The following is a 14,875-nucleotide window of genomic DNA, read 5'->3' on the forward strand; positions in this document are numbered from 1 at the left end:
TTGGGAGCTTTTACATCTCCCATCACAATCCATACATTCATCCATTGTGTCAAGCACATTTGTACATATGCTGCCATCACCATTTTCAAAGCATTTTCTTTCTACTTGAGCCCTTGATATCAGCTCCTCATTTTTCGTCCTCCCTCCCCCCACCCCTCCCTCAGGAACCCTTGATAAGTATGGATTGCTATTTTCATATCTTACATCATCCTCTGGAACGACTGCTTTTTGATGTGTTTCCAGTTTCTGCACGGACACAATCAATTGTTCTGGGACTCCCATTCTTTCCAATGTTATCCTGAATCTGTTCTAATACACACAGTCAAGAGCCATAGCATAGTCAGTACGCCACAGGTAAACATCTTTCTGGTATTCTTGCTTTCAGCCAAGATCGTTTGGAATGGACAGGGCTATTCCTGATTCCATTTCCTTTTCTGTATCTAGCTTGAATTTCTGGTCGTTACTTCTCAGGGTTCTATCAAAACCATATAAAAATGATCTTCACCAAAATTTTACTAGCTGGTGATTTAGTGATATTCTTAGATAATTTACACATGTTTTAGGATCACCTTTCTTTAGAATAGGCACATATATGTCTTGTTCCCAGTTTGTTAGCCAGTTAGCTACCCTGCAATACTTTTCCAATAAACTGTTGAGTGTTTCTAGTGTTGTATTCATGTATTGAAACATCTCAAACAGTATTTCTCCAATCTCTAGAACCTGTTTTGGTTTGGTTTGGTTTTTTACTCATGATTTCTTTGGGTGCAGCATGAAATTCTTCCTTCAGTGTATTTGAGCCTTGATCACATAATCTCCTGATATGGTTAAAAATCAACCGATTGATTTTAGGTGTAACGATTATGTTCTTTCCATCTTGGTCATCCATTTCCTCTTCCATTGTAGTAATTTCTTCCTTTTCTGCCTTTTTAATGACCTTCTGATTTTGTCCTGTAAAGTGTCTTTGATGCCATCTCATATTTTGTCTAGATTTTATTCATTAGTGCTCAACGGATGAATATATTATTGAAATACTCTTTAAATTCAAGGGGGATTTACTCAGGGTCATTGTTTGGTTCTTATCAGCTTGTTTTACTTTATCTAGTTTCACTTTGAATTTTCAATAGAGCAATTAGTTGTCCCATTTTCAAACCCTGTCCTTGTTTTGACTCATGGTATTGAGTTTCCCAATAAGTTTTTCCTCAAATGAAGTTTATCTAAATCCAGTGTTTTCACCTAGTGAGGTTCCACATGCATGGTCACCGCTGATGCTGTTGGAAAATAAATCTATGTCCAGTAAATAGTTTGTCAATATTGCAAAATTCGGTAGCCTAGTTTCTATTGCCAAGCCTCGATTTTCAGGTTATTGACCTTTCTTTTTGTTTATATATTTCCTATTCAAATAGCCAGCAATCACTAGTACATCTTTGTTGCATGTTTAATCAATTTCAGACTGCATTTGTTGGTAGAAATATTTAATTTCTCCATCTTTTCCAAAAATGGTTGACATGTATATTTTAAGAATAATTGCATTAATTGGCCTTCTTAGTAGGTATATGAATATTATCCGAACATAAATAGCATTGTTCTTTTCAGGAAAGATCTGGAGACGTTCTTTTGACCATGAATGTGACACTGTTTATCTTCCATTTGTTATTCTTGTCAGAAAAATCAAATGATTGCGTAGGAGAAGAGGCCTTTGCAAGGTCAGATATGGCTATGTTCTTGCTTGTTGTTAGCTTATTTCCCCTTGCTAAGTCACTCTTATGCAACACCTAGTGGGGCTGGCTTACCAGTCTGAAGCTCTGGCACTAAACTTCCTTTGTCGGCCAGAACTCTAAAAGTCTGTCTCTCTTTGGGGAGTGTGAAGACTCTGATCTAACCAGGTATAACCAGAACTGAAAGGCAGGACTGAGGTCACAATGGGGTCATCGTTGGGGGTAGCCCCCCTCATTCTCAACAATATTTTTTGTTTGTTTGTTTGTTGTTTGTTTGTTTGAGGTCTTCTGATGCCTGTTAAATGATTCCATAGGAACCTCATGATCACAGAGGCTAGTGTGCTTCTTCCATATGGGCTTGTGGCTTCTCTGCTAGATGGACCCTTGTTTAACTTCAAGCTTCTCTAAGACCCCCAGATACTATATCTTTTGAAAACCAGGCACCATCATTTTTCTTCACCACATATGTTTATGCATCCCTTATGTTAGAAGTTTATAAAAAGTAGGTGACCATGATAGAAGTTTTTAAAAAGTAGGTGACCAGGAGGTGTTCTAATGGAATGATGAGCTTCTTCTGATGTCAAATTATACATACTTTTCAGCACAACTCAGGGACAAAAAAAAAAAGGATTCCCCACCCCCCACTACATCCTTTTCTATAAAGTACCTATGAATAATGCTGCTCAGAGGAACATGAAAAGTTTATTTCTTGTACCTTGTGGATAAAATGGTTCTTGGAGTCATGACACAATTCCAACGTGTAGAAGAAGGATGATTTTCCTGAATACCACTTCATATTCCATTCACCTAAGGGAAGAAAAAATACGAAAGGAGAATTTGTTCCTAGATCTGGCTCCAGTAAGTCATCTGGGATGTTATTATATTCATATACTGCTATAGTTGAAAAACCATGGGCTGAGAGAAAGGCTTCTCAAACTTTACTGGAAATAAGAATCACCTGCAACCGTGAGTTATTTGATATTCTGATTCAATAGTTCTTGGATAACTGAACTTTATTCAAACCCCTGGCCATGGGGTTGACTGTTCATAGGGGCAAGGGGATTGAACCACTAACCTTTTGATTAGCTGTAGTGGGCTTAACCATTGTGCAACCAGCCCTTCTTTGAATGACCATTGGAGGATAAGTCTTGATGTTTTCTTGGGTGATTTGCATCATAATGCCAACATGGTTTAATTAGGCTCTGAGATGACAAGATTTAAAGGATTAGTTTTGTTGGATTGGGAGATAGGAGACAAATGATTTGGGATAGGAGGTGTTTTTTATTTTGTCTGCACTGAAAGTAGACTGAAATGAGATGGTTGATGGTGAGCCATGATTAGTCATTTCTGTTCCAACAGAGTGACACCTGGGTAACAGAAGGGGTAATTAAGCAGTGGTAATTCATTAGGTGCTCTATAAATATTACCATGACAGAACTTGATGGGCATACCGAATGTAATAAGTTACACTGAAATTGTATATATGGGAGGAATTAGGAATGTGTGAGCACTTGAGGAAGTAGCCATGATAAAATAATGGCAGACATCATATTATAACTGCACTTACTGTACTCTCCTGAGCTCCAGCATTCAGTATTACATCAGCCAGTTCCTCAATATCCTTTCAGTTGTTGATAACCCAGTGACATTAACTATGGGACTTACTGTCTACTGAAACCAGTCTAATTCTAGAAATAAGAACAGAATAAATGGACATGCTAAACACCTTTCCAAGAAATATCTTATCTGCGCAAACAGTTGAGGGGTGCTGAATTTTTTTTAATGTACCTGGTGCACTTTAGGCACACACAGAGTCATTGAACTGGAATAAGGAGAAATATGAGGGAAGAGAAATATTAAATTTACTCTCATGTTAGTGGGACACGTATTTGAGGCAAAAGTCAGGGGTAAATAAGGAAACTTGGGAATCACATAATTAAAACAAGTTCATAATCTCAGTACTCACCAGCACCAATCTTTCACACTGCACGTCATTTCACAGCCAACCGTAGAACTGGAAAAATAAATCTGTGGACTTCTCTTGAAAATATATCTTATGAGTCTCATTTCTTGAAGAACAAATAACTACCAGAGACCAAGTCAACAAATTTAAACTATTGCTTTTATTATAATTACACGGGAGCACAAATAAATAAGCACAAAAGTATTGTAAAATATTGCCAATGCACTAAGGAAACAATTGGTTCAAACAACATCAGGTTACTTCAGTAGTATCAAAGTACATTTATAATTACATGTTACCTAAAAAAATCAAGTACAAAAATTAAGAGAAATGAAAACATCAATTTTTGTATTATTCTGTAGATAGAAATGGCTAACAACACACAAATAGAGAAAGCTGTTAACTATTATTTATTGTACAATTTCCAGGCACATACCTGAAATTGCTAAGGAATTATGAAAAATGCAATATGACATTCCGATGTTGAGATGCAGTAAGCGTATGATACTGGAATGGATGTTAAATGGTTTCTTTTAAAAACCCTGTCTTTTTAAAATGCAGTGTTATTAGCCACTAAAAAAAGTAATATTTTATATAATTTTCTCAATAGCTATTCATCTCAAATTGTTGAAAAGAGCAAGAAGGTAAACATACAATTGCTAAATACGTAAACACATCTTTAGTGCAAGATAACAAGACTTGTGACTTTACTGTGCTTTGTGTTGGTTTGTGTTTATGATCACAGTGCACTTTACACAAATTGCTACACTAGAAATGTTAACTTAAGGAGTTCCAAACAAAAGAAGTGCATCTTAAACATTTCCTTATATATTATATACAGTATGTATACTGTATGTAGGTGTACCCATGTGCAAACGGGGATGCTGGAAGGGTAGGCAAACCCAGTCACATTTGGGAACATCTCAAAAGAATTGTCATGTATATTTGGGGGAGATAAACCCCAACTGTATTCCTTTAAGCAGAGGTCCCCTTGCATTTAAAACTTTATACCATGGAAGGGGAATTGACTCAGACTCTTGCCAGATTATATACCATTATCTAGGATGTTAATGACCCAAATATCAAAGGGTTTAAAGTCGTTCCAAATCCCAGCCATCATGTTCAAGTCCAACATGGTTCAAAACATGTTACCCTTGTACTGATTCACATAGGCAGCAGTACATATTGCATGTGTACATACATAGAGGCTTACACATAAATGTATTTTATACCTAGACATGAACTGGAACATGTTTTTTATATTATTTTGACTATATACTTGATTTGAAAAACAAGGGAACATCATGAATAGAGAGAGACATAAGAGGAGCTATCAACCTAGTGAACTTGTGCATTTTCTCAAAGACAAGTAGCTTTGTTTGAAATGTTAATGATTGCATAATTAAGCTCCTTGAGAGGGGGGGGCACATCTTTTTTTTTCATTGTTTAGTACCTGGTCCTTCAAAATTTTTAAATAATTCATTGTTGAGTGAGTAATTGAGTGTTAACACTCTACAATTAGCTATCTATTTTCCCATGTAGGAGAGAAGCTATAGTGGGTTAATGGGACAAACAATAGGTCCCATTCTTCTCTCATTTCCATGTGAGTTCAGGAAGCAAAGGACTGTTGGATGCTATTCCAGTTCTATTTCTATTACTTTGCAAGGGTGAACTCTCTCTTCACAGATTGCTGTTGTGTCATTGATTAGGAATGCAAATAACCCTGTAGGACATAGCAGAGCTGTCCTATAAAGTTTTCTCACTGTAAGCTTATAGGATGTAGATTTCAAAGTCTGTTCTCCTGTGGAGTCTCTGGCAGGATAGAACTGTTGGTCCTCAGCTTAGCAGCTGAGCTCTGTAACCATTGTGCCACAACTGATCCTTCTGTTGAAATCTCACAAATTTTCTTAACTTCACAAGTAACGTGAATTAACTTACAGACTCTTCGCTATTTCAGGGAACTGATTTACTTTACGTATCAGTAGTCTTAAAGTAGTATGCCTCTGTGTTGCTTTAATGTCTTATTAAATGCTTCAAGCAATAATCCAATAGAAGTGGTTAGTTTGATTTCCTGGCTCAGGAAAGTAGCTTACAAGAAGCAGACAAACTCGGTATGTTAATACAAACAAACCAGCTTCAAACTCACTCCCATTCAGTCAATGTTGGCTCACAGTGACTCCCTGTGGACTTCTGAGCCTGTCACTGTTTGACTGGAGTAGAAAGGCCAGTCTTTTCCTGAGGTGCTGATGGTGGTTTTGAACTGCCGACCATGTGGTTCACAGTCCAATGGGTAACCACTACACCACAAAGGCTGAGTTGGGCAAAACCCAGTAGGAAAATGGTTCCTCAACTCCCTAGCAGAATTCAAAGGAACCTTTATTTGGAGATCTCAATCTGAGGCGCTATGTCATGTCATGGTTTTTTCAAAGTAACATTGCAAAGGAGAACTGCTAAGTGTTTGATTGGGTACATATTTTTAAACCATATTTTCCATACTTAATGCTTTATTTTGTTTTACTTACCCGACTGTTTCATGTGGATGAGCATGAACCTTGGTTAGCACTTAAACAGAGCGCTTTTTACTCCAAACTTGCTACAGTAGTGTACACATGGGGGAAAGGGCTCGGTGTTTATTTAAAAGGCTAACATTCTGTCTCAGAAGTAACTGGCTTCTGTGTTTGGGGTTGCGCGTCCACTCTGTTACATTGCAAGGGCGAGCTGTCCCTCATCACAGACTGCTTTTGTGGGTCACTGAGCAGGAAAAACACCAGCCCCACAGGACACAGGAGAACTGTCCCAGGATTGAGCTTCACTTTTTCATGAGTTCTAGAGAAGTCCATTTCTTCTCCTAGAAAGAGTATTCCCCCTGAAAAAGCACCTGGGTCCTGTGTCTGTACACTTTGCTGTGAAAACATTATTTTGGGTACGTATGAGCCCTGCTGCTGGTTTGTTCTTCGGGACGGCTACATTCTTAGCTTTAGCATGCCCCAGACTCTTCCAGCTCTTAAGGGAATCTTCTTATCAACTAACCAAATTCCTACACTGAAGTGCTCTGATTGTCGACAGCCAGCTATGTCTCTCTCTGTCTGGATAGCTCTTCTTCTCCACATGGAGAACCTATGAGCATAGAGGACATCAACGACAGAATGCCCACTGCCACAGAAACGAAACCACGTGGATGGAAATGTAGACACAGAATAACGTTTCTGGAGTCAAATAACAACAAAGTGATTTTCTGGATCTTTCCTTTTCTTTCCATGGATGGTGGGGTTTGGGACAATTAAATGAAATGGCTACCTGAGGTCAGATTTCAAAGGATGAAGTAGTATGTCTGAAAAAGCCGCTCATGAACCTGGCCACAGTACAGATTTGGCAAAACTAATGGAAATGAGTGGATACCACACAAACCGATTTAGTATTTCTCTGTCCTTTCAACAAGTGGTTAATATACTCTTTTTTGAATTCCCAGGTACACGGGAGTGATCAACATCTGAAAAGTCTCATCTGCATCTTCCCATAGAGAATGGTGATCTAACGATACATCTTAAGATGGAATATGTATGTGCCAAACTAAAATTTAAAAATGATGCAAAGAATTCTTGCCTTCTGTCTGATTGATCAACTTAATAGCTGTGGTCTTCATGACTTAAATCAAGAGAATATCTTGGGATATAAACACGATTGTTTCAATTTTGAGTCACTCTGGACACATTTCCACTGCTTTGCAATGTGTGCACCATAAGTCCTTGGATTTCAAACATTGTCTATTACTGGTGAAACCTGGAGGCAGGATTTGTTTGAGCTGCTTAAGATCCTGCCCTGATTCCCTGTACTTGGTGATACTGCTTCTGCTTCTCCTTCTTTTTTACCACCTCCATTAAGCATATCCTAACATTTCAGTGTTTTATGTTTATAATCCTCCCACTGTGTGCTCATTCATTCTTGTGTCCACAAGTGCGCACACACACACACACACAACAAATACACATGCTCCCAATTTACCTTTTCCCTCCTTATTGGACATCAAAATAGACATCAACTATAAAATATTAAACACTATTTTATAACATTTCAAAGGCTTGGAAGGAACTATTACTGATAAAGCATTACTAGATTCTCTTTTTAACAATATAGATTACAAAAATCTCCTAAATTCTGTGATATTTGGTCTTATTGAGCAGCACTGTACTACTGCTGCTAATACCCTTAGAAGGAAAACCACCACGACAAGAACTTCAAACACATACCTGTTCTTTCAGAAATATAATACTAAAGGGATTGTTAAAGAGGAACCACATACTGTCAATAGTAGGAAGCATAAATAGTCATTTCAATATACAAAATATAGGTGATAGTTTCCCTTTAACTCTCTCGTGGCAATATTAATAGTCAACTAACAAGTTACTATTAAAAGATATATATATATATATATGATTTTTAACTTAAATTCATCCCACCACCACCTAAAATCGTTTCCACCCTATTCCCCATCCCCTGCATGTCCTGTTTCTTCTTTGAAACAAAATGAATGAAATGAAGTGGTCATAATTCTTTGGTCATGGTGTCTTAGTCAATGAAAAGGAGTCGGATGGTCATGCACAGAAGATTATGACCCCAAAACAACGGTGACAACTGGTTTGAACAATCGACAAAAACTACCCTTCCGTGAGTGGTCCTAAATTTTGAGAAAGATTTACATGTAGTGTATTAAAATATATAAACCTATTTGCTTGACTGTGTATTCCTCAGCTTTCAGGAAGGGGAAAACAGACACAGACATAAAAAGTCGCTCACAATGGTGACTGCAGTAATAACAACGGCTCTGTCCCACCTTCTTGAAAGCAGGCACGCTCTTAACCTCTGACTCCTTGTTTTCCCACCGTCACAGTGAACCCTGGTCTCCTCCAATCATGCCAATAATGCAAAAACACCTGTCTCCACCACCTCCATGTTTAACAAGGAAATGTTTCCTGCTGGGTTGTCCCAGTATGGCCTAAAAGCTTTTTCTGGACTCTTACTACACACCACTTAGTATAAATAAGAGCATATAGAAGGGATATTCTTAAAAATCCAATGTTGTTGAAAAACAGGTGTCAAGGTCATGTGGATGTCCACATTACGCATCTCATTTTTACTCATTTCCTGTGAAGCCTTCAAAAACCTCCAAAATCAAGAGATGCTCTGAATGAATCTGATATTCAACTTGTACATTACTAGCACCAGAATAATTCAAATATCACATGGTCAAGCATGATTTATACTTGTGAACTCTTGTAGAGAAGACAAATGCAGGCCAAAAAAACCACACATGTCCAATACAAAAAAATCTCCATAAATAATAATAAAAGGCATCAGGGGATGACATATAAAAGAGCTAACAAATCAGTTCATACCGAAATTATATTATATAGTAAAACTCTTGATATTTCTGTAGTTCATATATGTGTAATCATGTGTGTCACTTCGGATGTCACCCATAAATGCGATTAAAATATCTACAGGTTAATATCTTCTGGATTCAAAATAATCCGGAATAAATTAGGGTGCCTTCACTGCAAGGAAATAGACATTGATTTTGACCTTGCAAAGAGGAGGCACAGCGCCGTGGGCTCTGCAGGGCAGCTCCGGCATCCTGCTCAACAGAGAAGGATGGCACAGCGAAGTCCGCAGGGCTGAAGAGGACCTTCCTGTGCGTGTTAAGCGGTGTGCTCTCGTGGACTTAGTTCCCTGCTGGGTCCTGGATCAGATGGCGGTGTCCCAAAACACGGTTTGCTGTTTGGAGTAGGGGGGAGGGCTGTACTTCTTTGCGCCTGGGTTCTTCTTCCAGCTGGGTAGGATGGGCATGCTATCTTGTTTGCAAAGGCCCTTTTCCGTTTTCTGTCTAGCCTTTATTTCCTTGCACAAGCAACGCTTTTTCTCAATCATCTCAAGCATTGTATGGTCGCCATGAAACCACGGCATGCATGCCACCTGGCAAAACAGAAAGAGTGAATACAAAGGGGGAAATGGAAGGAAAGCAAATGTATTCAGTGTGCTAGAGAGCAGTCACATACTTTTCTCTCTCCATTAAGAATGCGTGAAATAAATGGAAAAATAAATTTCTACAAAGTTAAAAAAAGGAAACATAGGAGCTATAAATAAGCTTTACACATACATTAAAAATAAACACTGCGATCACATTTAACAAGAATTGGGGCATGAATAACTTTCTAATATGTTCTAAAAGTTCAGGATATAGAAACACGGGCTTTTTAAATATATAACCCATATAAAGAATTTGCCAGCTATCTGTCCATGACTTGCAGATTGCCTGCATTGTCTGAGGGGACTCGAGATGCCCAAGTACAGTTTTTATCATTACTTTCCAGTGTGGTTGAATACGAATTGGATATGTTTAAAGATTTTTAGTGAACCCTCTCATTTTCAGAAATGTTCTTAATCGTTTAGGCTTGGTGAATAGAGTGTGGGATGATTTAATAACTTTTCCTACCAGAATGCATTTCGCAGTGTAAAGTGCTTCTGCAAGGACATCTTCGCTGTACTTTTGGATGCCTAAGCAGATGTGTAAGTTATACAAAGAGTTAAGAATTCATACTGACATGCATGCATACATTACTGGACAGGTAAGCGCTATGCTCAGGTACATGTGGTGCAATGACTACTGTTCTTTCAAGCAGGGCCGGAGGAGTGAGTCTGTCTGTTCACAAGCTTTAGCAATGTGATGGGGCCCTGATCCCTCAAGGGAAAGGCTCCTACTTAATTGATGAAGGATGTCTCCTCTGTTGTCTTAACAGTTAAAATAGCTCGCTTTGTGGGACTGAATTTATGTCACTATTTTAAGGAAACTTTAGTATAAGCAGTCATGCAATGGCTACTCCCGGTGCCCGTGCTGTTTAATGGACATTTTTTCCCTACAAAACCCTCTGATGTATGATCCATTAACCCCGTGGTCAAGGTGAATCAAATGAGTCGTGGAGAGATTTCATCTCTCACCCAAAGTCACAAACCTTAAGATGGCAGAGTCAAGATTCAGCTCATTCCAGCTCCAACAATCAAGCCTTTGCCAACCACACGATTCTGTCTCTCAGTGACTATGTGCTCATGGTTGCTAGGTGCTGTTGACTTGATTTTTGACTCTGTTATGACCTCACATGACAGAATCAAACTGCCCAGGAGAGTTTTCTGGACTCTAATCTATACAGATGCGGATTGGCAGCTCTTTCTCTCATAGGTCCACTGGGTGGATTTGAATTGTCAGCCTTTCAGTTAGCAGTTAAGCACTTAAAATACGTACCACCAGGATTCCTTCCCAAAGTGTATACAGGATGGTGAAGGATTGTTGGTGATGTTGTCGGATGCCCTTAATGTAGTTCGGATTCATAGAGACCCTACATACAACAGAAGGAAACCTCCGTCCGGCCCTGTGCTGCCGTCATCTTCGCTGCTATGTTCAATCCCATCGGTATAGCACTAAATCAACCCTTCTCATTGAGATCTCTTTACTCTTTTTTGGTTTTTGTTTGTCACTGACCCTTGCTTTAAGAAGCATGAGGTCATTCTCTAGGGACTGGTTCCTCTTGAAAACATGCCCAAATCTGTGAGAGAAAGTCTTGCCCTCCTCACTTCTGAGGAGCATTCTGGAAGAGCTTCATTGAAGACTGATGTAGCTGTTTGTCTAGCAGTTTCTGGTTTATTAAATACTCTTTGCTAACACAATTTGACGGCATCGGTTGCTCTATGGCCGTGGTTCTCAACCTCCCTGATGCTGCGACCCTTCCATGCAGTCCCCCAACCATACAATTATTTTTGTCGCTATTTCATAACCAAAATTTTGCTACTGTTATGAATTGGGCAACCCCTGTGAAAAGGTCATTCAACCCCCCCACAGGGGTCACAACCCACAGGTTGAGAACTGCTGCTCTATGGTATTCCTTATACATTTTCCAGCTTTCACATGAATATGAAGTGATTAAAAATAACTGCAGGTGACATCGTTGCTTTTTAGTATTTAAACAATAACTTTTGTAACAGGCTTGCCCAGTGGAGTACATCAATTGATGTCTTGACTGCTGCTTCTAAGAACAATGATTATATATCCAAAGAAAATGAAATTTTTAATACTGTCGCATGAGCTTTTTGTCCAGTGGTCTAGTTGTGAGGATTGTTGTTTTCTGAGTGTTGAGGTGGAATGTAGACGGTAGGCAGTAGTCTTTATTGTTCATTGGTAAATGCTTCAAGTCCTCTCTGCTTTCCACAAGTTAGGTGACAACATCTGTACATTCTAGTTCATTACAAGGTCTTCCTCCAACCCTAATGTCATATTCTTCTTCATACACTCCGGTTTCTTCATAGAAGCAGCAACACTTTACTTCCATGTGCTTTTAATGATATTATTCAACACTTTCCACATTTTGTTGGATCACCTTTCACTGGAATAAACACATACATGGACCTCTCCTAGTCAGTCTGCCAGGTAGCCGTCATCACAGTTCTTGGCATAGATGAGCGAGAGCATCCAGCTTCAGTGGAAACATTCCAACTAGTATTCTGTCAGTTCCTGGCCTGGTTTTTTGTCACTCATTATGGGTTTCTTTCTTGATACCATCGGTCCTTGATCTTCTACAAACTCCATCTCCTTTTGATGTTTTCCAAGTCCTTCTTCTTCTTTTCATTTTGCCCATAAAATCCTTCAGTTTTGCAACCCAAGCCTTGACGTGCATCTTCAGTTCCTTCCATTTCAGAAATGCCAAATACCCCTTTAGTTTTCCAACTGCAGGTGTCATGCATTTCATTATAGGATGATGGCTTCTGCAGGCCTGCCTGCTGCTGAGACCTTTTATTTATTCAATCACTTCTTTCGTTTGCATTAGCTACTCGATGTTCTTAAAAGAATCGAAGAAATAACCCAAATGTATAGAAGAGGAAGCTCAAATGTCAAGCATTAATATTCTGCATAATGCCAAGCTGGTGATTTCAGATGAAAAGGAAATTATTGACATTTCATTATTCCAAGTCGCTTAAGGAGTGGACAGTACCTGGAGCTGGAAAATGAGGATTCAAATCTTGGCTGTGTCAAATTTTTACCAATTTCTCAGCTTCTTTTTTATTTATAGGAATGACTGAATTGATAGTTATAAGTCAGTGAATTATTTAGTTTTAAATGGGATAATGAAAGTATAATCATTTTAAGAGGAGTAAAGCATGACCAACCTGTTATTAAAATATCTAGTTATCTAGTAGTTTCTGCAAGCAGAATTTCTGCCAGCAGGTACAATGAGACATACGTACATTATCTTAAATCCCCATGGCTAGACAACAATATTGGGTTTATCTATAGGGTACAAGTTAAAAACTGAGGCTTGGGAAGTTTGGGGAACTAGGTCAAAGCTTCAGCTAGCCAGTAATGCACATGGCCTGTCTGACTACAAAGTTGATATTCTTCCTGCTACCTCATGATTTATCTCCTGAATATTATTCAGGAATTATAACGGTCATTACTTTTGTAAGTGCTGACATTTCCAGATGCTACTCAGAAAGGCGAGTATATTTATGGTTCTGAGCAAGTAGATTAAACACTTGCTTATCAATGATTGAGCAATAAAGTGATGTCGTGGATTTGGAACTCAGAGGATGGATTCCTCAAACTCATTGCCAACGAGCTACCGCCAACACAGCGAGGCCCTGTAGGACGGGGTGAGACTGTCCCTGGGAGTCTCTGAGACTGTTACTCTTTAGCCCAATCTTCCTCCCTCAAATCCACTGCTGGTTTCTAACTGCTGACCTTGTGGATCACAAAATGTGTAACCTCTACACAGCCAGGGATAATACTCCTAGGGAAGTATATTTTATGTGTCAACCTTTATATGGAGACACTTGGAAGGATGGTCTATTTTATGCTGTTACGTGTCTACTAGCCCCTACCCATGCTCTTCACCACTGACATTCACCTTTTCAATGGTGTTCCTGTTTAATGGGATAATTTAACAGGTTGGTGTCTCACCACAAAGTTGCCTAAGTGTCTCTACATGTTTTCCAAAGAGCTGTAATATTTTATAACCTGATCATTCATGTAATAAAGATACAGTAACTCTATTTTGGTGAAAATAGAAGCTCATTTATTGAATGGCTATAAACTGTTCAGAATGGAATTTATAACACAGAACTTTCAGAGGACAGACTCCAAATTGCATCTTTCTCAGTCGCCCCAACATGTAGAACAGAGTCAAAGATCTCAGTGAAATTTCCATTAATTGAAAAGAAGTCACCACCACTGGACATTTCTGTTACTTCCTAAGACACACTCTAGATCATTTTCGTCTTAGTAAAGCCTTCCAGGACTCTACGCGCTTCAATATAAATAGCACAGCTTCAATCATTTTTATGGCGGGCAATTCTCAGAGTTCATTTCTCTATTGGTGTTTTACTAACGTAGCCACACAAACATTGAACTATTATTTAATGCCCTTTAAAATTTTAGAATGTGGATCAGAGCATGTGACTTCAAGGTAGTAATGATTTCCCTGAACTCCTTCAAAAACAGTGTCACTGATATATTTCAAGCTCATTATATCTCATGCACATACAGACCACATTGTATTACGTATTAAAGATACATTTGATTAATAGATTAATACATACTTTAAAATTATCGATGGTTTGAAACAGCTTTGGAATCAGTCATTACAACTAATTTGTAACTGACCCCCAAAGGAGAAATGAAAATCCTTTTGTTTAATGTTAATTGAATAGCTTTATTTCCTACCTTTAATCCAAATGACTATTTATACACTAAAGAAAATAAATATATACAGGAAGCAGGCAAGCACACACTGAAATATGATTGTAAGATAATTGCCAAACACTGATGGACATATAATTATTCAATTGGCATAAACAATAATTTCCATATGAACATGATTCCAAAGAGTCCACACTCTTAGTTCATAAATTCATAAAGATAAAATCAAATGAAGCTCTTCCATAAGGAGTTGTGGCTACATGCACTGCAAAGAGTACAATATGGGCAGGATCGGGTGAGTAACTTCACAGTAGAGAAGCTGGATTAACTAGTGATCAATGGTAATAAATTGTTGTGTTGATAACACTAGTGTGTGTCCTTGACACAATGTCTTCAGAATGGCACCTTACTTATCAGGTTTCCTTCCCCAAACCCATAACTTCTGTCTAACTGAGAGAA

General features: G+C 38.5%; 1 protein-coding gene across 1 annotated transcript in view; it reads right to left on the reverse strand.

Annotated features, from left to right (window-relative positions):
- Positions 1 to 9,420: 9,420 nt before the first annotated feature.
- NYAP2 (neuronal tyrosine-phosphorylated phosphoinositide-3-kinase adaptor 2) overlaps positions 9,421 to 14,875 on the reverse strand; it is a 292,811-nt gene continuing 287,356 nt past the window's right edge. The window contains exon 6 of the mRNA XM_075528843.1: positions 9,421 to 9,648. Within this exon, the coding sequence (XP_075384958.1) occupies positions 9,421 to 9,648 (228 nt within the window). The remainder of the gene's footprint in view (positions 9,649 to 14,875) is intronic.

This window comes from Tenrec ecaudatus, chromosome 13, assembly GCF_050624435.1.
Source record: "Tenrec ecaudatus isolate mTenEca1 chromosome 13, mTenEca1.hap1, whole genome shotgun sequence".
Taxonomy (NCBI): Eukaryota; Metazoa; Chordata; class Mammalia; order Afrosoricida; family Tenrecidae; genus Tenrec; species Tenrec ecaudatus.